Here is a 25,566-nt window from a genome sequence, read left to right as displayed (position 1 = left end):
ATCTTTTTGGAAAATGGCATTGTACCTAGGATGTCTTTTGGTCATTTTGAAAGTATCTAAGTTGTTAAGTGATATTTTGGTATGTTTTGTAAATGTTACCAAAACCTTAAGTATGGTATGTTTTGATATGTTAGTAAAGAGTAATAAGAGGAAGTGTTGGTAAATATTGTAGAGAGAAGAAATGAAGATGTTATAAACTTAGTTATCAACATTTTATACTAAAACAGATTTGGACAGTAGCAGTAGTCCAACTTTGAAAATATACCAAAAATAGTAGAAAGTGAATTAGATCATGAATAAAATATGTAATTGAAGCTTAATGAATCTATTTTTATATGGAAGAAATAAAATAGGTAAAAGAGTTGTATTTTATGAGATATTTACGTTTTGGTGAAATAGGGTTAGAACAATTTCTAGATTCCCTGTTCTGACTTTAGAAATTCACCATAAATTTTGTATTAAGAATTAGGACTCAAACTTTATATGTATGGATTCCTTATTGATTCTATTTTTAATTGAAACAAATGGCATAGTCATTGGATTTCTGTACAGGAAGAAATTTGATTCGTAGTGCACAAGGGTCAGAGTAGCCAAACCCTGAAACAGGGGAGACTTTTTCTAATAAACTGTACTAATTGGCCTGACCAAAAATTCTAGAAAATATTTAGTAAGTAGATACATGAGTCTAGTTTCAGGGAAATTTTACGGAATTGGATTTCGAGTTTAGTAACTCGAGATGTGATTTTTTTAGCGACCGTGATGCAGATAGATAGTTTACTACGAAAACTGTTTAAGTGCTAAGATAAGTTTTGTAATGTCTCCTGCTTGACTCCGGTGACGGTCTCGGGTAAGGGGACGTTACATTTTATCCCATTTTACCCTTAAAGCATATGACATCCTATAAAAATATTTTTATTGATTGATATTGACTTTTCAAATAAACTAAAACAAAATTAATAATTTATATAAATTTTAGGTTCGTTTTCTAAGCTCAGGCTTGGTTTGATCTGAAAAACGGGCTTAAAATTTTGCTCAAATCTGACCCCAATAAATATATTAAAACCCAAACCTGGCCTAACTTGCCCGTATTGAGATTTTTATATTATTATTTTTATATAAAACATAATTAAAAAGTATAATACATCAAATGTACTAAAAACATTAAAATAAATATTTTTCAATAAATTAAAAATAAATTAAAAAATTATTTACTAATATAGGTACAACTTAACAAATAAATACCTCTAAAATAGCAGTAAAAATAACAAAAAAATAAGAATTATACGATATTCAAACAATAACAATAAAATAATAGTAATATAATAACCAAATAGCACCAAAACAATGACAAACAACAACAAAAGGCAGTAAATTTCTTTTACAAATTCAAGCCTAGACTAAAAAAATATTACTCAAATCTCGATTCATTTAAAAAATAAATTTTATTTTTTTTATCTAAACTCTTCCATTTTTTAAACCTACTTCCTTAGCCGGCGATAATCAGTTCTTCATTTGATCGAACATGTGTGATTTTAAGCACGATCATCATGCTTATAATATATATATGAGTCTATGGTCTTGGTCGTCTCTCCCAACAGCTGCGCGTGGGTATGCTGCTGACTCTTTTGGTCAATTCAGGCGTGCAAATAGGCACAGTACGCTGTCCACATTTCGAAACTATTTAAAATATATTCTGTACTGCAAAACTTTCTTAAGAATATTCGATATATATTTTTAATATTTAATAATATCATAATTTTTTATTAATAATAAGGTAACGATCTTAAAAAATTTAAAATATATGAAAAAAGTTAATTAATTGATTATAATATAAATTTATATCGAATGTGTTAATGTATAAAATAAGTGTGACAATATGATCAATTTATCCCATTTAAGACAAAAGGAATGGTTGATGAATGAAGTAGTCGGAATTGTAAAGGAAGAAGTAAGTTGAGATTTAGCGAGAAAAACCGAGATAAATGGTTGCCTTATTCTTTCTTTTGTTATCCTTTGTTCCGAGATGTCACGTGACCCATCGATATTGGTGTATCAAAGATAAGTGGCCTGACACTATTCATATAAGTAAGGTAGCTTTGTGATGTAACTCGAATTCTTTCGAATAGAACATGATATAGCAGTTAATTAGTGGAACTTTCTGCTATGCAAATTACTTGTCGAAAATAGTCTTCACGAGAGATTTATATAATTATTCCATAATTTCAATAAAAAGTAACAAATAATATAAATATTTTATTTAAATACTCTATTCTTAATTAACTTTTATTATTAATACTTTAAACATTCAAAAATGAGAGAATTAAGTCAACTTAAACTCAAATAATAATAAATATCATTTTAAACTTGTACCCTCAAAAGACTTTTGAGTCAACTTGATAACATTTCTGCCTTTCTTGTCATTTTCCTTTCATCCAAACATTGATCACATGTTTTTAAATAAAAATTATTTTTCCACAAATCAACTTATAAACATATTTTTAGAAATAAAAATTAAGTATATTAGCATAAATTATTATTAGAAATTGATGTAAAATGTGTACTAATTGACGTATATTATATTAAATATAATAATTGATATTTTATCTATATTTAAATGCATTATACAAAAAAATACTGGAAAAATAATAATTTTTTTTCTCATAAGAACGAAATACCATGTATATCGATATTTGTTGGGTCAAATGATAAGGAGACAATATTTCTTAAGGAGAAAATCGAGAATTGATTGTTCAACCGGTGATATATAATTGAAAATAATCGGAACTTTTTTGAATCAGTAAAAAATTGAAAATCAAGGATAGAATATCGATTAAACATCAGGAAACCAAAGTTATTATTATTAATTTTTTAAATTTTAGATTTTATTATGTTTTGGTTGATCTTTCTTTTATTTTTAAATTTTTTATATTTTTAATAAAATGACATTGTAATGACTTAAATTTAATAAAATGATTTTAATAGTGTTAACAATTGGGCTTGAATTTTAAAATTTGAAAAGTTAAAGGACTGAATTCCTAAAATAAAAGTATAACAAGATGGAAGATTGACAAATAAGGTGGTCGGAGTTGCAAAGGAAGAAGGAGGTTGAGATTTGATGAGAAAGATTGAGATAAAGGGTTGCGTTGTTCTTTCCTTAAGTTCTTGATCTTACATATGTTGGTTGTCCCATATCTCGAGATGTCATATAATAAGTCAGATGCAAGTGGCTTGACACTACTAGTCTAGGTAGAGTGACATTGTGATGTAACTCGAGTAGTTTCAAATGGAACTTGATATGACAATTAATAAGTTATTTTGCCTATGAAGCAAATTGCTTGTCGAAAACAATTGTTACGATAAAATTTTTACGAGAATTCTCTCTATCTATTCGAACTTAGAATATAGCTATTCAAAAAATTCAATAAAGAGTAACATAATATAAATATTTATTTAATTGCTATATTTTTATTAATATTTTAAACACTCAAAAGAATTGTCCTAATAATAAGTTGTTTTAATGAGAGGGTCAACTTAAACTCAAATAATAATAAATATCCTATAAATTTGATTTTTGAGTCAACTTCATTACATTTCTGCCTTTCTTGACAATTGAGTACATTTTTTAAAAAATAAAATTTAATTTTACACAAACCAATATCTAAAAATACTTTTAGAAATAAAAATATAAATAAATTAAGCAAAATTGCATAAATGATTATTAATAATTGATGTAAAAAAGTGTACTAATTGATGTATATTATGAATTTTGTTAACAATTTTATATATAATAATATATAATATCGTCCTTTTTCGTTATTGAGTATTAGTTCGATTAACATGAATATTATTGTCAATGCAAGATGGTGTAAGTTCGAGTGCGTTGAAAAGCATTATATAAAAATTACTAGAAAAATAATCACTTTTCTTCGTAATAATGAAAAATCATGTATACTAATATCTATTAGGTCAAGTGGCAACATGATTATTAGAAATAGGAAGGAATTGATTATCCAACCTATTTTCAATTGTTGGTATTGAAAATAGTTCGAACGATTTGAATCGATAAAAAAAATAAAAATTAAGGAAAAACGGATTAAAAATCAAGAAATCAAATTTGTTATTTATTTTAATAAAATTTATATTTTATCCTTTATTTTTTTCAAATTTTATTTTTAAATATTTCAACTATTAATTTATTTTAATTTAATGAAGCAAACGAAATTATATACCATAACTACCAAGAAATTTCAGTGCAAAATCATTGCTCAATAAAGGGTATTTTCGTCTTTCCATGTTACAACGCCTATATTTTATCCCCCATTTTAGCTGGCTATAAACAAAAAATCCAATCCATTTCGCAATATTATTTTTTAAATGCAAAAATACTCTCTTCCTTAGTAACACTCTCGTTTTCTTTTCTTTTCCTTTCCTTTTTTTCTTTTCCTTTTCTCAATGCAGGGAATCAAACAAGATCGATCTTTTAATTTCGATCTATCTTTATAAAGCAAAAACCCATTTTTTTTGTTCATTAAAATTTTGTTTCTCAAAGCCTTTGAAGAAAAAAACAATGCGGGCTTTGAGTCTTCTATTGATCTTGGGATTTTTAACAGTCTTGTCGGTGGCTTCTTGTGTTGTTATCCCACTTGAAAGAGCTTTTCCTTTGAATGGTCTTGTTGAGTTGAGCCAACTCGTAGCTCGTGATCAACTCAGGCACTCTCGTATGTTGCAAGGTCTCGTTGGTGGAGTCGTCGATTTCTCTGTTCAAGGCACCTCTGATCCCTATCTCGTTGGGTAATTCTTTACTTAACCCCCCTTTTTTGTTTCTTTTTTTTTTTTTCAATTTTATGGCTGTTTTTTGCTTGCTAATGAGTTTGTAGTTTTATGTTCTTTAATGGGTTTTGTTTTTGTGAATTTGTAAAGTATGAAACATTGCTAAATTTAGGTTCTTTATATATCAATACATTATTTTTTCTGGATATTGTTTAGTGCTTTATCTTTGCGCTTCTTTTAACAGCTGTGGAAGATAATGAAATGTTGAAGGAAAAAGGGACAAAAATACTTTTTTTTTCCTTTTTTTTTTATCCAAAGATGAAAACTTGTTAGCTTTTGAGTCGAATGACATTTTGCTCCCTTTATTCAAAAAATGGGTAACTTAGTTCCAATATGTTAGATTAAGGAATAAGGAGCAAATCGGTACTTCTGTTAAAAATTTCGTCCATTTTACCGTTAAAAACTGATCTGTATGCATCAGCGCGAAGTACATGTGGCACATCTTGTGTAACTCTTTGGTATTCCATCCGCTATTCTTATTTTTAGAATTAGAAATGGATGAAATTTTAACAAAAAGGGTCAATTTGTTCTTTAATCTAACCTACAAAGACTAACTTGCTAAATTTTTTTTAGTAAAAGGATAAAATACACTTTGACTTCTAGTATAGGAGCCTTGTTTGGTTCTCTTAAATTGCTTTTGCTTTTAGCATTTGAATCTAGATTAGTGACATTGATTTTGTTCTTGAATCCTTTATGTGTTCATTTGTTTAGGCTTTATTTTACAAAGGTTAAACTCGGATCACCTCCTAGAGAATTCAATGTGCAGATAGATACTGGAAGTGATATACTATGGGTGACTTGCAGTTCCTGTGCTGATTGTCCTCAATCCAGTGGACTTGGAGTAAAATCCCTTTCCCTTATTTGAGAAGTTTTAAGAGGAAAAATGATGGTTGAGTATGTAATTGCTAACTTGTTATGTTGTGTATTGTACAGATTCAGCTCAGTTTATTTGACACCACGAGTTCGTCATCTGCTAGGATGGTTCCTTGTTCGGATCCAATGTGTTCTTCAGAATATCAAACAACTGCAACTCAGTGCTCTCAGAGTAATCAGTGTAGTTACTCATTTCAATACGGGGATGGAAGTGGAACATCTGGTTATTATGTGACTGATATGTTGTCTTTTGACGCTGTTATGGGACAGTCTTCGATTGCTAACTCTTCGGCTCTCATTGTGTTCGGGTGAGCTTCCATGACTTGATAGAGATTTTTGGGTAAAAGTAACATGGAGGCTACTGTATTTGGAGCCAGATTGCATTTTGCCATCTTTACTCAAGAAATGGGCAAAATAATTCCAATACATTAGATTAAAGAGCAAAGTGGTTTTTTCTATTAAAAATTCATCTATTTCTATTATTACAAACTGGCATGTTTGGTGGAATAATCAGACAGTTATACATAGTGTGCCACACCTCATGCTAACGTACAAAAACCGGTTTTTAACAGTAAAATTAAATGGAATTTTTAATAGAAGGACCAGTTTGTTTTTTTATCTAACATACAAGGACTAACTTGCCCATTTTTTCAGTAAAGGGATCCGGAAATGAGGTTAATGTCAGATTAATTGAGTCACAAGCAGGAATGTAAACTTGGTCATTTAAGTTGCATGTATAATATCTTCATAGTTTTATGTCTTATTTTAATCTCACCGTGTTATTAAAAATTTATTCCTTTTTGAACATTGTACGGAAACAGGTGCAGCACATATCAGTCCGGTGACTTAACGAAGACAGATAAAGCTGTGGATGGGATATTCGGGTTTGGCCGGGGCGATCTGTCTGTAATATCACAATTATCATCACGGGGTATAACACCTAGAGTTTTCTCACATTGTCTTAAAGGGGATGGCAGTGGAGGGGGTATAATGGTTCTCGGTGCGATTATGGAACCTAGTATTGTTTATAGTCCACTTGTCCCATCACAGTATGTCACCTTTCTTGCATACACTCGTGCCACAATTATACAAGTTTTTTTTTTTTTTGTTTAGTTCCTCTGTTTATGGCAGGTTTGATGATTTCATTGTTTTGACATTTTCAGGCCTCATTATAATTTAATGCTACAGAGCATTGCCGTCAACGGACAGTTGCTACAAATTGATCCATCCGTTTTCGCAACATCTAGTAATCGTGGTACTATTGTTGACTCCGGAACAACTTTGGCATACCTCGTGCAAGAGGCATATGATCCATTTGTTAGTGCTGTAAGTACGATATCTTATGAATCGGTTTTGGATTTTCTTTGAACATAAAAATGTAAACGGTGACATATAGCAATCATTGACTTGCATATTTGAATTCACAGATAACTGCTACTGTTTCACCTTCCGTTACTCCCACCATTTCTAAAGGAAACCAGTGTTATCTAGTCGCCGCCAGGTTAATTCTATAGCTTTATCTTTTATGTCATAATTTCATAGTTTTGTATAAATGAGACTGACAACCGTTTTTGCATTTTCAGTGTAAGTCAGATATTCCCCCCGGTTAGTCTAAATTTTGCTTCCGGTGCATCAATGATGTTAAAACCAGAAGACTATCTTATACGCTCGGGTTTCTACGTAAGTTGTTATGAATTTAAAAAACGATTGCTGTTAATTGAATTTCTGTTCCATGATGTGTAATGGGTTAGGTTTCTTTTTGGACAGAATGGTGATACAATGTGGTGCATCGGTTTCCAAAAGGTTCAGGGTGGAATATCGATTTTAGGAGGTTAGTTACGGTTTTCTTTGAATCAAATAAAGTTTACTCCGTAGTATAAAGCTACTGTAAGTAGTATTTCTGCCTGAATTCGTAAAAATCATTGAAGCCGGGACTTTTTGAATGGAGAATATGAATTTGACCATTTTGGTGACTTACTCGATTTTGCAGATCTTGTCTTAAAAGATAAGATATTTGTTTATGATCTTGCTCATCAACGAATTGGATGGGCCAACTATGATTGTAAGTTCAATTTTACAATACGATTATACGCTTTTTACTTTAAGCTTTGCTTTTCATTTAGCAACATTATCTCTTACATCTTCTCGGACTCTCAACTTTGTTAGGTTCATTATCTGTAAATGTCTCGATTACTTCAAGTAAAGACTTCATAAACGAAGGGCAGCTGAGCATGAGTAGCTCGACGAAAGAGATGTTATTCAAGCTTATACCTTTGAGTTTTATAACCTTCCTAATACAACTGTTAGAGCTCGTTGAGTTCCAGTTCTTGTAATTTAAACCCTCGATTCCCCGAAAAAAATATTCATTCTTTCTTCGATCTATATAGTAGATTGTCTGATCGATTATTTATTGTGATCGGCAAGGCGTTTGTGCTTTCTTACTCAGATAGTAAAGGTTCTTATTCTGGCCTGGATTGCTTGTGGACCGACCGGGACGTCTTATCCTCTTACGGATAGCTAAATCTGTATATTACCTCTCAACCGGATTCGGGGTGCGGAAAAATGGTGCTCGTTTCTCTTTTCACGGTTGCTGTTTCGGGTTTGGTTTGGTCAGAGATGTAGAAATAGGCAATTGATGTCTAAGTTTGCAAGTCAATCTTGTAAAACTCATTGTTTTGTGTCTGGTCTTTTTGGTGATACAAAAAAAAAAAATGTTCATATTTTTCATTCTTTCCTTGCTTGTTCAGTCAAAAAATGCAAACAGGGGATTAGAGTGTACTAAAATGTTAAGTACTATTAATTTATGTTATCTGAATTTTTTTTTTTTTGAAAATTTTGAATTAAAGTGAAAATTCATTGTAGATAATTCATTGTGGATATCAAACACTTTAAAAAAATAATAATAATTAAATTTTTTTCTCAGTAGTATATCAAATCGAGAAAGATTACAAGAGAACAAAATACAAAAAAAAAAAAAAATAATAATAATATACATGTAAAAATTTTGCCCAGTTTGCGTCTCAATTAATCCAAATTGTGAATCAACCCTCAATAACTTTTACAGGAGTTCTGCACCACAAATAAATTAGTGGGTTAATCAAATTGCTGGGACTATTTAAATACTTATGGTATGCTAGAAAAGTTTTTTTTTTTTTGGTAAAAGTATTATAGTGATTTTATATTAAGAGCTAGATTATATTTTGGTCGTTATATTTAAAAATGTGAAAATTAGTCCTAGTACATTATCGGTCATTTCTGTTAAAATATTCATCCATTTTTCTAATAAAATTAACGTAACTATCAAAATAACAAAAAATATGTTCACATACAGGGAGCAATTTTAAATAGTAGAAATGGATGAAATTTTTAATAGAAGAGACCGATTTAGTTTTTGATTTAACGTATAAGGACTAATTTGTCAATTTTATAAGTAGAAGGAATAAAATATAATTTAACTCTTAATACAAGGACTCTACGGTACTTTTATCATTGATTACTATGCATAGTTCAAAGTATAAGCTTTTGCTTAATTACTTACCCAAATGGGCTTTGTTTGATGGACAATAACTCAACATCCAACTGCATGTTATACAAATAGTTAATGTGCAGAAAAATGAGTTCAGGAAATGCACTAATAATTGATGAGATTAAGCAAAAATGTCGACGTGTTTGGAGAGTTAGTAGTTACTGGAAAAGAAAAGACGAAATAAATACATAATTTAAAATATGATATAGGGTATTTGAAAAGCTCTTATTTAAGCATATTCAAAAACGTATAATCCTTATTTAATAATCATTTTGAAAGGTTTGGTTTATATGTGAATAACACTATTTAATCTCAAAGCATTTAACTTTAAAAAAAATGAAGAGTCCGAGCAACGAATTGATAAAAGACTATCAGGCATTAGAAGGAGCTTAACAGTTGTTTACTAGAAACCAACAAATTGACCAAATATCAGTACAATCCAAGTTTTAAAGGATGACTGTTAAGAGAAAAAAATTGCAACTATTTGCCCATGCCATTGATCACAAGTGATTGGTATCATAACATTATATGTCCAATTTTAAAGGATGATTGTTACCTCAATTGTTGCATTTGGAGGGATTTCTTGTACTCCCTTTTTCCCATATGCTAGCTCAGGAGGAACTATCAGCAGTCTCTGTAAACAAAACCATTTGTTAAACACCAAGGAACTGTATGTATGCATGCATGTTGTGTGTGCGTGTATGTATGTATGTATGATCTTCACCTGGCCTCCGACCCGCATTCCTTCAACACCGAGATCCAGTCCCTTAAGCACATTTCCCCTTTCAGATTGGCCAATATCAAAACCATAAGGCTGCATGCATGAATTCAAGCATATCACTATTGCCAAAGATGTCATTACAGTAGATAAATAGCAATGGCGGTTATAGTTATACAGCACGAAAACTGCCTACAGAACATGTCGGTCTTACCGTCCCACCTCCGACACCAAGTCCTTGTCTGCTAGTCATAAACGTGACGCCTCTCCATTTTGCAACATAGTGAACCTACGAAAATAACCAACCATACCGCTTCAAACTTACCGCAAAAAACAAACGCAACAATTGAACAATTACAGGATTTATCAGAGGGTGACATGAAACTTCATATGAGCATAGATCATTAAGGCAGAACAGGCTTAATTATGTTAGAGATTTTCTCCTTCAGTTCCATTCAATCACTTCAGCTTTCAGTGAACACTAATTAATATCACAACGGTGTCGGATTGTCATCGCTGACATTAGATAATCGGTCTTCGAAACATGGCTCTATGACATAGTGAAAGTTTTCCCAAATTTTAATAATAATCGGCTAAATTCCTCATTTTGGTAGAATGTAAGATAAAAGTAAATCATAAAAAGTACATATATGATAGAGCTTTAATGAAATCTAACAAGTTCACAACCGTACTGCAACCCGAGATCCCTTAACAGCTTTAAGTCCACTGCCGACCTTCAAATCATAGTACCTGGAGAAGATTGTGGATGTCGAAAATTGTATAAGCACTGCCATAAGAAATCACTTCTTTTTTTATAGATTATGTCGTTTGCATTGCATATATGAGGACCATTTCAATGTAGTTTTCCCACATTAATAGATAAAGTACCATAGAGGCCCTTGTACTAGAAGTCATATTGCATTTTACCCCTTTCACTTAAAAAATGGGCAAATCAATCCATTTGCCTTAGATCAAAGAGAAAATTGGTTTTTTTTAATTAAAAATTTGCAGTAAAAATGGATGGAAATTTTAACGGAATGATCGGTTTCCCCCTTGATCGCAAGTACAGCGATGAATTTGCCAATTTTTTTAGTAGAGGGGACAAAATACAATATGACTCTTAGTAGAGGGGCCTCCATGGTACTTTCACCCGTATTAATATCTTGAAAATAACATACATTTTTCCAGGTATAAGATGAGAAATTTAGAATTAATGGAAAGGGGGTGAAAATTTACTAACTTGAGCCCATTGGGAAGAGTTGTGAATTCAGTCTCAGGTATTTTAGCTCCCCTAAGCTGCAAAAAATCAAACATATAGCGAACAAATTATACCAAAGAAAAGGATAAAATAAAGCTTGACAATGGGATTATATTTACAGCTCTTCTACTTGTACTAGCTGCCTCAGCCACATCAGAGATATACATTGCAGCAGCTGAATCAGTCATGAAACAAAGTTTATCAGAACATGAGACACATCACTAATTACCCATTATTAAGTGGGACTGATGTTAAAGCACTAACCAGCTGTGAGAAGAGAACCAAGCACTACCCGTCTTCCCTCATGCTGCAAAGACACAATTGCTGGTTTTATATTATCATCATCATTAGAAGATGATGACAATGTGCAGTGACATTGCAACAGAAATGGATCTCTCTTTGGTACTCTCTTCCCTGAGATTCAAACAAATGGTTTCATTGCATTATAAAAATACATAAACAAATATCGCACTCGATTTCGAGTAACATAGTCACGTAGATACTAATGCAAATGAATAAAAGAGATATGGATATGTTTTTATTTACCCGAAATGGGAAGTGAGAAGAAAGGTTTGTGGAGGAGACTGAAGCTGTTTTGATGGTAAGAGAAGAGGGAGAGCTCCATTGACACAGTTTTAAGAAGTGAAAGTCATTGGAATTTTTTCCATTTGCTTATGAAAGAAGAGAAGATAACATGGTTAATATCATCCACATATTTAAAGGATTCCTCTGTACCAGAAAAAAAAAAAAGAAGAAGAAGTTTTTTTGTGTTAAATTCTGCTATTAGTCCTTCTACTTTATGAAAGTTGTGTATTTAATTCTTATACTTTAATTTGATAATTTTTAGTTAAGTACTTTCAAATTTTCATATTTCAGTCCTTGTCAAACAATTAAGTTCTGCTATTTCCAAAATCTGATGTGGCAAACATATTATCATATGTATAATGTATGTCAGTTTGTTATTTCCACATATTATTCACTAAAATTCCTGTTAATAGATTAAAAATATTATTTGTGTTACTTGGAATGATTCGATTAAAAAATATGAACTAAATCTACAATTGTATGCACAATACAAGACTAGTAATTGAATTTAATTGAACGAATTTAATTGTTATTATTTAGATCAAGACTAAAGTTTCAAAATTAAAAAAAAAAATACTGGGATTAAAATGGACAATTTAAAAAAAAAATCAATTTTTGGGATTTGGGGGCTAACTTAATTTAATTACTAGCACCTAATGAGAGCTCACTTAATTCAATTGCATTTGCTGTTCTATTTTAAAACCAACTCTTATCTTTTTGGATTTGTTCATATTCATTTACAAGTTGTAATTTTGCCCCAGGACACCCTTTGATCCACATTTGTCAAGAGCATTGAAGAGAGTGAATGGACAAATAGGTCCAAATATGGATTCTTTGTTTGAAGGGAAAAAGGGTTAAAAGACTTAAAAGTACTTGGGAGGTCCCTGTATTGTAGGAATTGGATCACATTAGTCTCGCTATTATTAAATGGATTAATTTAGTATATATACTTTTAAAATAAATTAAATAAGTTCGAACTGTAACTGAGTTAATATTTACGGTATAAAAAATGTCTTGAATTTTTTTTTTCAATTGCGTTCAATTCCAAATAAAAGATTTCATTTATAAAACCATAAAACTTTAAAAATATTAAATCTATTAAATAGTAAATGATTTTTTATACAGAAAATGTTAAATATATTTTAATTTGCCATTATTTAATTCTTTTTAATAGTAAAAGAACTAAATTATTTCATTTAATGGTAAAGGACTAATTCGATTAAGTCTCTATAATAGAGGGACCTCTCAAATACATTCACCCTTAAAAAAAAGGCATTCACTGTTGATTGAACTTGAAGCATTTAAACAATGGGATTGTGGACCTTGAATGCTTGTGCCTGCATGCTTGCTTCATTGTTGCAGACACTCTTAGCTACTCTTCATTATTTAATGCTATTATTATTATTGAGGTTATTCTTTAGCGATTGAATTGAATAATCTTTTTTTATGTGTCAAGTGAGAGTGGATAAAATTTATATAAACAAAAAGAAAAAGAGAAATTTATATTGGGTCAAGTAATAAAAAGTTCAACGTGTTTTAAATAAAGTATTGTAGATGAAAAAAAAGACATTAAAAGAACCTCGTTTGACTCCAAATTTAATAAAGACAAAAGTCTCATAAAATCTCCGGTTATTAAATTACTTAACATGTTATTTAATGTTTCTATTTCAAAAAAATTTCAGTTTAAATATTAATTTAAGTATCCAAACACATCTCAAAGTTCAAACTCCTACACCATACTCACCTCCTTTTTGTGCTTTATCATATCCAACTCATTATTTCCTTTCTTGAGCTAACCAACTCCATATTCCTTTAAAGGAGGAATATGATGAATATAGTCCATAATACGTGTCCAGAAACAAATAGGGGTAAAGCCAAGGCATATATTCTGCAATTTTTTATGGGTGTGTTTAGCCTCTCAATTTGTTAATTTTGTAAACTTTTTTTTCACGTTAATTATTGAATTTGACAAAAAAATTTAATTTTGATTCATGTAATGACTACGACTATGACGTTTTAAGAATGTACTTCATCATCACTTCAATTTTTTATATAAAAGTTGATAACATGACATAATATTAAAGTATCATCATATGAAATTAAAAATGGAAAAAGTTATCAAACTCAAAAATTGATGTGAACCCAAAAAAATTCAAGGACCAAATTAGGAATTACTATCAAGTTCAAAGGCTAAATGTTGATTTATCCCTTATATGTACATCAAAGAAAAGAAGCAAAGATAAACCCTAGTGAAGTGACCTCACTATTTGGGATAATAGTAACCCTCACTTCAAAACGATCCTTCTTAAAAGAAAGGATTCATATTTAATGTGGTTTGTTTAGGCTAATGTGCAATATTGATGAAAAACATGCCTTTAAATGCAAAGAAAGATTAAGATTTTTTGACCTAATTTTGACACTAAAAATATAGGTAAAAGGAGATAAAGAGAAAGACTATCCCTTTACGTTGTAGTCCAACTCAAAAGGATTTTAACCAATTAGGTCAACCTCTATGCTATGTTAATCGAACTTGGGTGAAAATGTCAGACATGTAATGCATAAGATTTTTCAGGTATTTGGAGTCCTTGGAATCAGGATATACTCGGATACAAGTGTGAGACACAGAGGACTTCATGTATTTGGGGTCTTTGGAATCAGGATATACTACGGATATAAGTGCGAGACACAGAGTACTTCAAGAAACAAATTGATTTGTTTGGGATGGCTGAAGTGATCATGCTAGTTGAACAAAAATGGCAAAATTTGTTGAAGACACGCCAACTCTTGAACGTTATGCAAGATGTGTGGATGCACACCGAAGGGGCAACGACCAAAACTCTTTTTCGAAAAAGTAAATAGAACTTTTTAACTGATTCTAATGTCACCTAAAGAAAAAAAGTTTAGAACGCAGACAAAATGATTGTCATTTTGTTTTTGTAAGCCTAATGGCTGAACTTATGGGCTTTATGGACTGCTAAAACATGCCTCTTTCTCCTAGAAATAAGCACCTCTAATGGAACCATTCTCTTAAAGACATTTGTTTCAGTTTGACCATAACTTTCACCTATGGCTTTTTCTCCTTAAATTCTCCTACACCTGCCCCTGCTTTCACCCCATTCACTTCTCTTTTACACCTCTCTCTCTTTCTCTAGTATACATGCATTGTGAGGTTTACAGTTAAGTCAAAGAGAAAAAGAAAATGAGAGCTTCAAGTGAGTTTTTGGCTACCTTGGTTCTTGTGCTGGTTTCGGTTTCTTCAGTGGCTCATGGAGATCCCCTTGTTCCTGCACTCATCATCTTTGGGGACTCGGTTGTTGATGTGGGGAATAACAACAATCTCAACACACTTATCAAATCAAACTTTCCACCATATGGAAGAGATTTTGTTACTCACAGGCCAACTGGAAGATTCTGCAATGGAAAACTTGCTACAGATTTCACTGGTAATATTTCCTTGAGAACCCATACCTTTTTTTCTCATTAATTTAGGTTCCTTCACCTTCTTCTCTCATGGAGCTTTTTCATTCTTGCATGCACAGCTGAGTACCTTGGGTTTACTTCATACCCACCGGCTTACCTTAGTCGAGATGCCATAGGAAATGCTCTCCTGACTGGAGCCAATTTTGCTTCAGCTGCCTCTGGTTTATATGACAGTACTGCAAACCTATATGTAAAACAATTAAAATCCCTAACCCCTCAATTCACCCTCTTTTTCTCTCTATGCTCTTTGACTCTGAAGCCTGATTATCTAACAAGATGAACTGATTTATTGGTTTTTGTAGCGTGCCATAACATTGACCCAGCAGTTAAACTACTACAGGGAGTACCAAGCGAAACTGGTGAACATGGCAGGAAACGATGGAGCCAGCAACATAGTCTCTGGTGCCATACATCTTTTGAGTGCAGGAAGCAGTGATTATATTCAGAACTACTACATCAATCCTCTAGTTAACAGAATCTATACACCCGATCAGTTCTCTGATATTCTCATAAGATCCTATACTACTTTCATTCAGGTATCATTTAGCATTTGTATTTACTTATAGGGGCTATTATATTTTCTGGAAATGCTTACGAGGATCACACAACTTTTAACATATATAATATCTGGACCATTTACATGAGAAATTCATGTCTGTCCTGAATCATGTTTGTATGTATATCTAACCCTTCTGGAAAGTAGACACCATTGTACAAGAAATAATATACTTGTGAACTGTTAAAAAAAAAAAAAAGAATTTTTGTATGGAAGCTCAAAACAACATTTATTGAAAACAGAAGAAAAAGAGAGAAGCGAGCTCCTTACATACTGGTATTTTTAAAGCACACAACTGTTTTACGATTGAAACAGAATCTGTATGGACTGGGAGCAAGGAGGATTGGAGTGACAACCTTACCACCAACAGGTTGTTTACCTGCAGCCATCACCCTATTTGGTGCAGGAAGTAATCAGTGTGTTGCAAGGTTAAACCAAGATGCCATTGCCTTCAACAATAAACTGAACAGCACGTCACTAAGCCTACAGGACAGGTTGCCTGGTCTCAAACTAGTGGTCTTCGACATATACCAGCCTCTCTTGGACATGGTTACAACGCCCAGTGATAATGGTAAACCACCTATTCTGCAATAGAGTAGTTAGTCAATACAATGAATCAACCTTCCGTATGAGTAGGAAAAATTAAAAGGTAAAGTTTCCGTAGTGAAATATACTCCGCTGTCAAACTTGAAGTGAACTGAATCAACAAGATCAGATTTTCCGAACCAAATTTCATTCTTTAACCAAGGAAAACCTGGTATTATAAGATAAAGTTTTACTAATAATAGTAACATGACACTAGTAAAATTTTGGGTTATTATCTAGTCATGTATATCAACTTCACAATGATGTGTATCCTTCCATTGTTTTATTCAAGGCTCCATCATGCATGATTTGGCAGTTGAATGAAGTGACTCATTATTCATTAATATACTGTTTCCCTGTGAATTTGGTGTTATTATTGTTGCAGGTTTCTTTGAGTCAAGAAGAGCTTGCTGTGGAACAGGTACACTAGAGACCTCCTTGCTTTGCAATTCCAGGGCCCTAGGGACATGCTCCAATGCTACATCATATGTATTTTGGGATGGATTCCATCCCTCCGAAGCAGCTAACCAGGTCTTGGCAGGCGATTTGCTAGCACAGGGAGTGCCCCTCATATCTTGAAGCTATGTCATAGGAAGGGGGTAAAAGAAAAAAAGAAAAAGGAAAACACTATTACCTGTTCCTGTAATCTTCTCATATGGAGGATATTGACATTACTCTAAGTCTAAAATATGTACTACGTTGGTATGACTGTTTTAACAGGATATTTTCACATGTAAAAACTCCTTATTTATGCTTTTAGCAGGGGTATATCGCAGCATTTCTGCCAAGGAAGTTAATTTATTGATCCTTGCCTCAAAAAAAATGGATATGGTTGCTTTGTGAATAATTTAGTTATAGCTTTCTTCAAGCATGCCAACAAATGCAGGCTGTTATACAATATAGACATATGATAGTGTAAGCATTGCGAAAGATATGTAAACTACTCTCACTGACTAGCATATAACTTTGGGATTCAAATCTATAGCATACTCTGCCCTATTTAGCATGAAACTTTGGGATTCACATCTATCACATATTCCTACATAATCAAAATTTGTGAATAATGAAATCATTTAATTATGCTCAAGATAAGGTCTTCCACTAGTAGGCTTCATTTTCTATTTAATCAATTCTTCCATTCCTATAACAATTCTCTGTTTATCCGAACAGTCTCCAATGTTAACCATAAATAAACTATATGTCAATTAAAACTTGAAAGACACTAACCATAAATAAACTATATGTCAATTAAAACTTGAAAGACACTAGACCTTTAGCACGGAAATACATAAAATTTTTAATATCTTAAAATCCTTGCGGTAGATAGAAATGAATATAGATAATAAGGAAGTTCACCTGCGCCAGTTAAAAATCTCAGGTCCTTAAGAAAGTTCAAATCCAGCATTAGAATTAATTGCATAACGAAGCTTTGCTTTCAGAGTACTTGACCGCTTGTATGTTGGAAGCTGTAACCATCCAATAGAGCAAGAAAACACAGATATGTGATGATAAAAAATCACTTGTGTTAAAGTTTGATGTTGTTATGGTGCCTTTTAACATAGTAATTATTAAACTGGAGAGCATCCATCCCCTATTATTGTACCTTGAGAGTGTTATAGCATGTAGAAGCTGATGGAAGTCGCTCCACATCTGAACCTCCGATTGCAGCCCAAAGAGGAGCATCACTTGCAACCTATACAAGATCAAGAAGATTCCTGACTTAGTTTCAGTTGTAGATGATATTTTAGGATAGTCGTGTACCCCTTTCTCCATTTACAATTATCGTTCAACCCTGCCCTTTACAATAGATTTTTCTTTTAAATCTTGGGAAATTTCTTCCTTTTGTTTTTTGTTTGTTGTAATCTAGTTCACTAAATTAATTAAGTAGAAACTGGGAAAACTTTTAACAGATATAACAGCGTACCTTATGAATTGTGAAAGCCGGCTGCAAGTATTTGAACCCCAGTAAAGGAGCTCGCGAACAGCTGGTCACAAATTTTAGCAGCATACAACGTTCTTTGGGCTCAAAAACATTCATAACCTAAATGAAATTTAAAACAGAACTGTATTCATGCAGCAGTTTACATGATTAAAACATTTGAGGAACTAAGTCAAACATGAGAAAAATCAATTAAACTTCCATTATGCTAATACCTCCCAGAAAAGTTTAACAGTTCGACTTCCCTCAGAATAGCCACCAGTATACCGTGTATTATTTTTTAAGTCATCAACATCAATATCATGGTCTCCACCAGAAAGCAACTGCATACAGGCAGTAATGTGGGTCAGCATTGTGTACTATTAGTCAGCCTATCAGTAAGTGACAAAAAGAAAACTAGTCAGCCCATCAGTAATTAATACTATTCACAAGTATGACTCCACAAAAAAGCATCAGGAGTATACCTGATTAAATTCACTTGCATTAAATAACTTCAACCAAGATGGAGATATAAGATCAGTTAACCCCCTATAAAATGCATTTGAAAAGGGAAGCATCTGCAATCCAACATTGAAAACAAGTTAATAGATGCATAGATATATTTCTATAATATTTATGAAATAAATAAAGATAGACCTGTCGGTTGAGTTTGTAAAATGCCATTGCATGAACATACTGCATCTTATTCGCATTAGTCACACAAACATCCTTGCCACCAGGTTTAAGCTCAATAACATGCCGTTTACCAAAAGATTCCTCAGTAACTGTGAAGTCTAGACAGAGATCCTCGACATTACCTTCATAGTGCTGCAGTTAAAGTATTCAACAAGATTAAAAAGTTGTAAGATTTTCCTTTACATGCATAGATCTCAAACATTAGGACCTTTGTGTACGGGAAAAAATAAATAAATGTGTTACATTAAAGCAGACAAGGCAAGCAAATACTAGATCCTTAGTCTAAAAGAATTTAGATCATTATGCAAAGGGGGTAATACTTCCAATATCCTAGAAAAGTGATGTAGGAAAAAATGGAATGTAGGATCCATAAGATGGAATATAGGTTTTGCAGTCTTTTCTCCCTTGAGGAATATTTAAGCAATCGCAATGAGCAGAAAGATTGGCAAAACTTTCTATTTGAAACCATCAACAAGTTGAGCCTGGATATGTAACCATATAGATGGAGAAATACTGCACAGAGAACATATAAACATCACATTCTCTTTTAGTTTTTTCTTTTTCCCCCTTTTGAATATATAACGCCTTCTTGCCTTTCCATCTTAAAAAGTCTATTGTTTCTCCTTTAGTCTCTTTGTCATTCTCTATGTTCACTGTTGATCAAATGATTGGTGAAGCTTAAAATATTCTTCTCCCATTGTCCTTCTCCCCGTAGTTTCTGGAGAATCCATGTTATAACAAGCACAGAAAGAAAATAAAAAATTTTGTCCTCCAAAAAAGATAATAAGTAAATATCATCAACAATCCAGGAAGCAAGCTACAGGAAGTTCATGCCTTGGTTTCAGTCCTTGTTGACTTGATCAAATAGATGAAAAATGCAGACATTATATACTTCATCCTATCACTTACAGGAGTCACTTGCAGATTAAACACATATCCCACCTCATTACCTTCCCATAGCAGTATCTTGCTAATTCTTGCCCAACAATGAGCTCAATATGCAAAGCAGGCTTGTCACCCAGAAAAATCATTTCTATTAACCCTTCGAAATGCAACAAAAACATCAAGTGGCATACGAACTACAACTATAAAGCTATTTGTCTAGTCAAAAAATAATTTAGCCATACTAGGAGAGTCGTCTTCAAAAAGGAATAAAGATCAAATTGATAACACGCATGATCTTCATGAGGGCTAACCTTGACATACATAAGGTTCCGGTAGAGCTCAGGATCAAGTGTTGACAGTTCATCAAGAAAGCTATATCGGCCTAACAGCTTTTGCACAAAAACATGTGAAAAAGAGTAATCTAGTAAGATTCCTTCATAAAGTGCTTTACCAACAACCCTTCCAAGGAACTCAATCATCTGAATACCATTCTCTAGAAATCTTGCAGCTGCATTAGGTATTAGAAGTCTGTCTGAAGTTGATGTTTGGGAAAATAATCCATACCTTTAGATAGAAAAAATAAATTAACTTTAGAAAAAATAAATTAACTTTAAGTTAAAAAAAGAAGAATAATAAAACAACTTTTTCAGCATAAAAACCAGTACAACTTACTCAGGAGCAAAAGCTGCTTTAGATATATCAGTTAAAAATTCTTTAGATAATCCACCATAATCCAGACCAGCCTCTGGGAGGCCACATTCACTAACAAAAGAAACATGAATTGATGACTTCAACCTTGAGCCAAGTGAATTTAATTGTCGAAAGCCATCTTCAATGACATGACCTCGACGAATTACTATCTCAATTGATCGGGAACCAGGTCCAGCTACTTCACCAGCCATTCTCCGAGAGACTTTATCCATGCTGATAAACTCCCTAAACATTTGAACCCTGCCAAAGATACAAACTATGTCAACCAAAAGACTTTGGCTCGATCAAATAAATTAGGCCATTCTATATCTAGTAATAGGAGGATTTAATGATCATCTAATATATGTCAGATATAATTTCTCATTTGAACACAACAATATTATGAGCACATTCAAAATATGAACCATTGACTTTGCGTTAGATGAAATTCTGGTGAACAGGGTGAATTAAAAGTGCAGACCTAAATTACATGGTATAGCAATTAAATTTCTTAAGATTTAATACCTTTCTTGAAATGGAAATACATGTGGCATACTGGTGATTACAGAACCCGTGCTGTGAACAACTACAGCATCCTCTGATCTGATATTAGCTGATACAACTTCATGAGTTCTAGCAGCTACTGCAATGGGAGGTCGGCTCCTTCTAGCTGGTGAAAGCCACAAAGCAGGGGGGCAGAACTGGTGCCTGCAATCCCTTTCATATATTAGATGCAAGCATCTGATGGCAGAATCCATAAGGGAAGCATTTTGTTGGCCCACGCTAGAAGACAGGCCATTATAGACCAGTGTATTGAGCATTGAAGCAATTCTTTGTTGTTGCTCCAGTGTGAATGGAACCTAAATCATGCACAAAATACTCCAATAAACAACAGAGACAAAGATAGAAAACAGAGAGATAACTAAATAATCAGTTTACCTGTTTCTCATAAAACTCTATGTCATCAAGAACTAACAGCAGATGAGAATAAGTGGCACAGAACAGATGAAGCAGACATGACATATCTTTTGAAATACCTTGAGGACCACGCCTCAAAGGCTCTACGTCCCAAACATCAGAAGCATCCTCATCAACCTGATGATCATCAGCTGGATCTGAAAAATCAACCTCTACTTGTGATTTGCCAGTTAACTTCTGCAATACATTAGCCCATTTACTGACTCCGTCATTACTGGCCTGTTTTAGTTTTTTATCAACTCCTTTTTTCTTCCCTGAAACTTTGCTTCTGGCATAATTAGCATCTCCAATGGTGTGACTATTTCCTAGGAAAATGGAACTTTCTAGCACTCCCCAAATGTTGCCAAGAAATCCAGGAGTGAAAGATAGCATATTGAGAATAGGCAACGGTCCAATCATGGGATTGAATGCCGCAAATATCCTAAGCATGTATGAGTAAAAATATGCAATATCAAGCAATCTCAAGTTCTCCAGAGATTCTAAGTTGTTTGGAGGTAGGATCTTGGTCTTACTCTCATCTGTATAAGCATATGTTGTTGATTTTTCCAAAAGCTTTTTAAGATGCCATTGCTGACAAACAGGTCTAAATAGGTCAATAAAGGATGTCTTTAAGGACCCACATGTTGTCTTGTTCTCCTGCATACTGACAGGTGGTTCATAAGCTCCATCATTGCCTTCAAGATTCTGATTCCCCTTTTCGTTCCACCCAGCATCATGAAGCCATGACAATAAGTTGTCTGCAAGAATGGTTACAACATGGACATAGGTTGCATATTCGAGACCTTGATTTAAGGCTCCAGAATGCGTAAAGTCATTCTCACTCCCAGCAGCTAGGCCTATAATGTTCACAAGAGCCCAACCAATTGGTGGAACTGCATTCAGAGAACAGTCCATGCTAAACTGATCAATGTCTGACATCATTCTGACAATTTTATCTTTTGAAGTCTGTCATCACCTGCCATAGTTTGATCAGTTCCACATGCCTCAAATCATAGAGTTGTCTAATAAGTAAAACAATTTGAAGCTTAGGGTTTTTCAACATGAATTGAAGGATTAATAGTAAAAGAGCATAAATGAAAAAGGCAACCTAGTATACAAGTAACAGATTTATATGAAAGCCACATACTATAAAATATGATATTCTAGAGACAATAAAAGCAAATCTATGCTTTCATTTGAATACAAAACGAACCAAGTTAGTAGCACTTTGCACATTTGCATAGAACTTCCAAAAGATGCAATAATTAGTGAAAATAACCGCAGCCAGCCCCAGGGTACATCTATTAGTCTCTATTTTAACTAATAAGACTAATGCTAGCTATGGCTTCATTGATTTCAGCTTGCCATATAGGAAGCCGGTACATGGCCTTTTAAAGGAGTACTATATTGAGTAACAATAAAAGTAGGCTATATATGAACTGAATTGAATCATAGAAAAAAAATGATATAACTGCCAACAAAGACAAGTAATGATGACTGAGAAACAAAAAGAAAAGAAATAGCATCAGATGCTTGGATAGTATGAATGTAAGTTAGCATGAATAATGGTCATATGCATGATTGCAAAGCAAAAATCTTGAAAATGCATGAGAAAGAGGATACAGGGAGATTGGGATTTAATAGGGTATTACCAGTAAAAGTTGCAAACATGGTAAAAGAGTAGACTTGTGCTTTAAAGCAGGTAGAAGAACAGCTGGTACACGTTGAGTAAGCCAAGGAATTGTGAGTAAGTACAAACAGTACTGCTCAGCAGCAGAATGCACATCAAACTTAATACAATCAGCTGCGTTAAAGGTTGTCAGACTAAATGGGCGAATAGCTATAGTAATTGCACTTGCACTGATCAAGAATTTGTCATCAGTTTGGACAATACTTTTCACTTTAGCAGAAGAAGAAGCATCCAATCTGCTTATATATCTTCTCAGAGATGCATAAAGACCACTTCTACAACTACCAATAAATCTAACAAAGTTCTTCACTGCAGCATCTGCATCCCCAATATTCTCATCATTAACAATCTTCCAACTTTTCAGATCAGTTAAGACAACAACAAAACGCAATGCAAGAGATGTCAGAACAACAATATCTTGACTTCCTGCATGAGACGTATCACACTCAGAGAGAATGAACGAGCAGAGTGAAATCAGCTTTCGCATTTGGTACATGGATGTTCTTCTCTGTTCAGTCGTGCCAACAATCAGGGAGCAAATATTCTTCCTTGAATCTATCCAGCAAACAAGGAAATCAATACAAACTGTCTATTAACCTAGCCAAGATAAAAAGAAAAGGAGGTCCTACATCTAATACACAGCAGCACATTTCCTAGGAGCAATGGATAATTGAATTCGATTTAAAGTATTAGCATACCAGTTGAATTTATGCTTTCCAAGAGAATCCCAAAGCAAGTCTGCATACATTTTAATTCTCTGGCAAGAATCTTTCGTTGTCGAATGGATAAACGTGTAATGAAGAAAATAAAAGGCCTTAAAACACTGCTGGAAATCAATTCCCCAGTCATAATTCCAGCTTGATACTTCACCAAACTTTCCCATTCTTCTTGAAATCTCATAGCCACTTTCCTTGTCTCACCATAGCTTCTCCAAACTTTCTACAAATACATATATAAATTTAAAAAAAAAAAACCAGAGAAATTTTAATACAACACAACTTAATTGAAGAAAAAACACACAGAAACATTGTGAAAAGTAAACCTGGATAAAGATTGAAGCAGAGGCAGCTTTTCTTGCATAATTGCGATGCTCTCTTTCTTGAGAAACTTTCTCAAGCAGCGCATCTCTTGATATTTCTCTTGCGCTTGCTCCTCTCAACGATACCTGAATTTGGGATAACCCAATCGAGGATTTTAACATTTAATGAAGTCAGAAAAGAAGAAAATACAAAGATTTTAATTGTAAATCTGAATCATTAGAAAGCCCTAATCGAATTGATAGATCAAGCGAAAGGCCCCTAACCTGTTGTTTTCGAGGTTCCTCCATCACTGAGAGATGATTATCCAAAGGAAGCTAATCGAAGCTAAAATATTTTTGTTTTTTTTTTCCCTTAATTTTTGTCAGTTTTTTTGTCAACTGCCAACAAAAAATCGAATTTTGTCTTGGACGGTTAGATTCTATTTTGGTTCTTGTCTTTTTTTTTTTGTTAAATTTGCATATTTAGTCCCTGTACTCTGCACAAGTTGTGAATTTAGTCCTTATATTTTAATTTGCTCAAATTTGAATTGGTCAATTTTTTTCTTTCTAATTTTCAAATTTTAATCCACAATTAAATTTGTTTGGTTAAATTTTGTTATTAGTCCTGTACAATATTTTTTAGACCAAATTGGTGGTCGAACCTATCCAACCAATCCAATTAGTTTGATTAAAAAATTATTAAAAATTAAAAATTAAAAATCTGATCCAATTATGGATTCAACTATTTTTTTAAACTAGTTCAATTGGTTTGTATCGATTTTAGGTCTAATTGGTTCAAAGCCATTCTTTGGACTAGGACCCTAGTCGACTGGTCTGGTCTAGTTCAAACATCTTTGGTATTATGGGTAAAGTTGTTGATTTAGTCCATGTTCTTCAAGTAGATCATTATTATAATTAATATTTTAAAATTTTAAAATTTCAGCCTTAACACAAATGTCGGTCTTTAAATCTATAACTAGCTTTTTTTTATGAGTAATATATTGAAATAATAAGATGACATTGCATTATATATATATGATAATATATTTATCATATCAAATTTTGAAAATAATCAGAGGCGAATTTAGGGGGCTGGCAGGGGCCCTGGTCCCCCTAAAATAGAAAATTACTATTTAAGCCCTTTAAAAAATTTTAAATTTTAAATTAGTAAAGATATTGTACTTTTGCCCCCTAAAATTATAAAATTTGATTTAATTCTTTAAAAATTATAAAAATATTAACTATAAAAATTAAAATTTCATTCGGCCTTCTTAAAAAGTTATTTTAATTTTTCCCCAAGA

General features: G+C 32.8%; 4 protein-coding genes across 5 annotated transcripts; 2 read left to right on the top strand and 2 right to left on the bottom strand.

Moving 5' to 3' along the window:
• The first annotated feature begins 4,338 nt into the window (after positions 1-4,338).
• On the top strand, positions 4,339-8,109 carry LOC108464423 (aspartic proteinase 36-like). The gene is made up of 10 exons (XM_017764723.2): positions 4,339-4,791; positions 5,542-5,671; positions 5,764-6,011; positions 6,525-6,752; positions 6,867-7,029; positions 7,131-7,204; positions 7,287-7,383; positions 7,471-7,534; positions 7,694-7,765; positions 7,870-8,109. Exons 1-10 carry the CDS (start codon positions 4,568-4,570, stop codon positions 8,034-8,036), a joined length of 1,467 nt encoding a protein of 488 aa, XP_017620212.1. The 5' UTR covers positions 4,339-4,567; the 3' UTR covers positions 8,037-8,109.
• A 481-nt stretch (positions 8,110-8,590) lies between these two features.
• LOC108466517 (peptidyl-prolyl cis-trans isomerase FKBP16-4, chloroplastic-like) lies at positions 8,591-11,911 on the bottom strand. The gene is made up of 10 exons (XM_017766882.2): positions 11,752-11,911; positions 11,470-11,619; positions 11,325-11,380; positions 11,188-11,243; positions 10,640-10,697; positions 10,162-10,236; positions 9,954-10,043; positions 9,786-9,863; positions 9,242-9,282; positions 8,591-8,772 (listed from the first exon to the last, which is right to left on the bottom strand). Exons 1-10 carry the CDS (start codon positions 11,828-11,830, stop codon positions 8,745-8,747), a joined length of 711 nt encoding a protein of 236 aa, XP_017622371.1. The 5' UTR covers positions 11,831-11,911; the 3' UTR covers positions 8,591-8,744.
• Positions 11,912-13,981: 2,070 nt separating this feature from the next.
• On the top strand, positions 13,982-17,011 carry LOC108467021 (GDSL esterase/lipase At5g03820-like). Its single transcript, XM_017767469.2, has 5 exons — positions 13,982-15,233; positions 15,330-15,460; positions 15,573-15,806; positions 16,142-16,397; positions 16,797-17,011. The coding sequence occupies exons 1-5, from the start codon at positions 14,990-14,992 to the stop codon at positions 16,988-16,990; spliced, it is 1,059 nt and encodes a 352-aa protein (XP_017622958.1). The 5' UTR covers positions 13,982-14,989; the 3' UTR covers positions 16,991-17,011.
• LOC108467019 (E3 ubiquitin-protein ligase UPL7) lies at positions 15,843-24,716 on the bottom strand. Of its 2 annotated transcripts, none has more exons than XM_017767466.2 (15): positions 24,551-24,716; positions 24,290-24,412; positions 23,946-24,186; positions 23,210-23,802; positions 21,540-22,523; positions 21,126-21,460; positions 20,583-20,861; positions 20,222-20,474; positions 18,987-19,157; positions 18,815-18,907; positions 18,566-18,673; positions 18,336-18,452; positions 18,015-18,104; positions 17,768-17,877; positions 15,843-16,411 (listed from the first exon to the last, which is right to left on the bottom strand). In XM_017767466.2, exons 1-14 carry the CDS (start codon positions 24,572-24,574, stop codon positions 17,794-17,796), a joined length of 3,495 nt encoding a protein of 1,164 aa, XP_017622955.1. In that variant the 5' UTR covers positions 24,575-24,716; the 3' UTR covers positions 15,843-16,411; positions 17,768-17,793. The 2 variants fall into 2 exon arrangements, with proteins under 2 accessions (XP_017622955.1, XP_017622956.1); XM_017767467.2 differs by having other exon boundaries at positions 15,843-16,406.
• Between the last annotated feature and the right edge of the window lie 850 nt (positions 24,717-25,566).

This window comes from Gossypium arboreum, chromosome 2 (assembly GCF_025698485.1).
Source record: "Gossypium arboreum isolate Shixiya-1 chromosome 2, ASM2569848v2, whole genome shotgun sequence".
In the NCBI taxonomy this organism is placed as follows: Eukaryota; Viridiplantae; Streptophyta; class Magnoliopsida; order Malvales; family Malvaceae; genus Gossypium; species Gossypium arboreum.
Note: the sequence above shows the minus strand (reverse complement) of the source record. Positions and strands in the feature narration are given on the sequence as shown.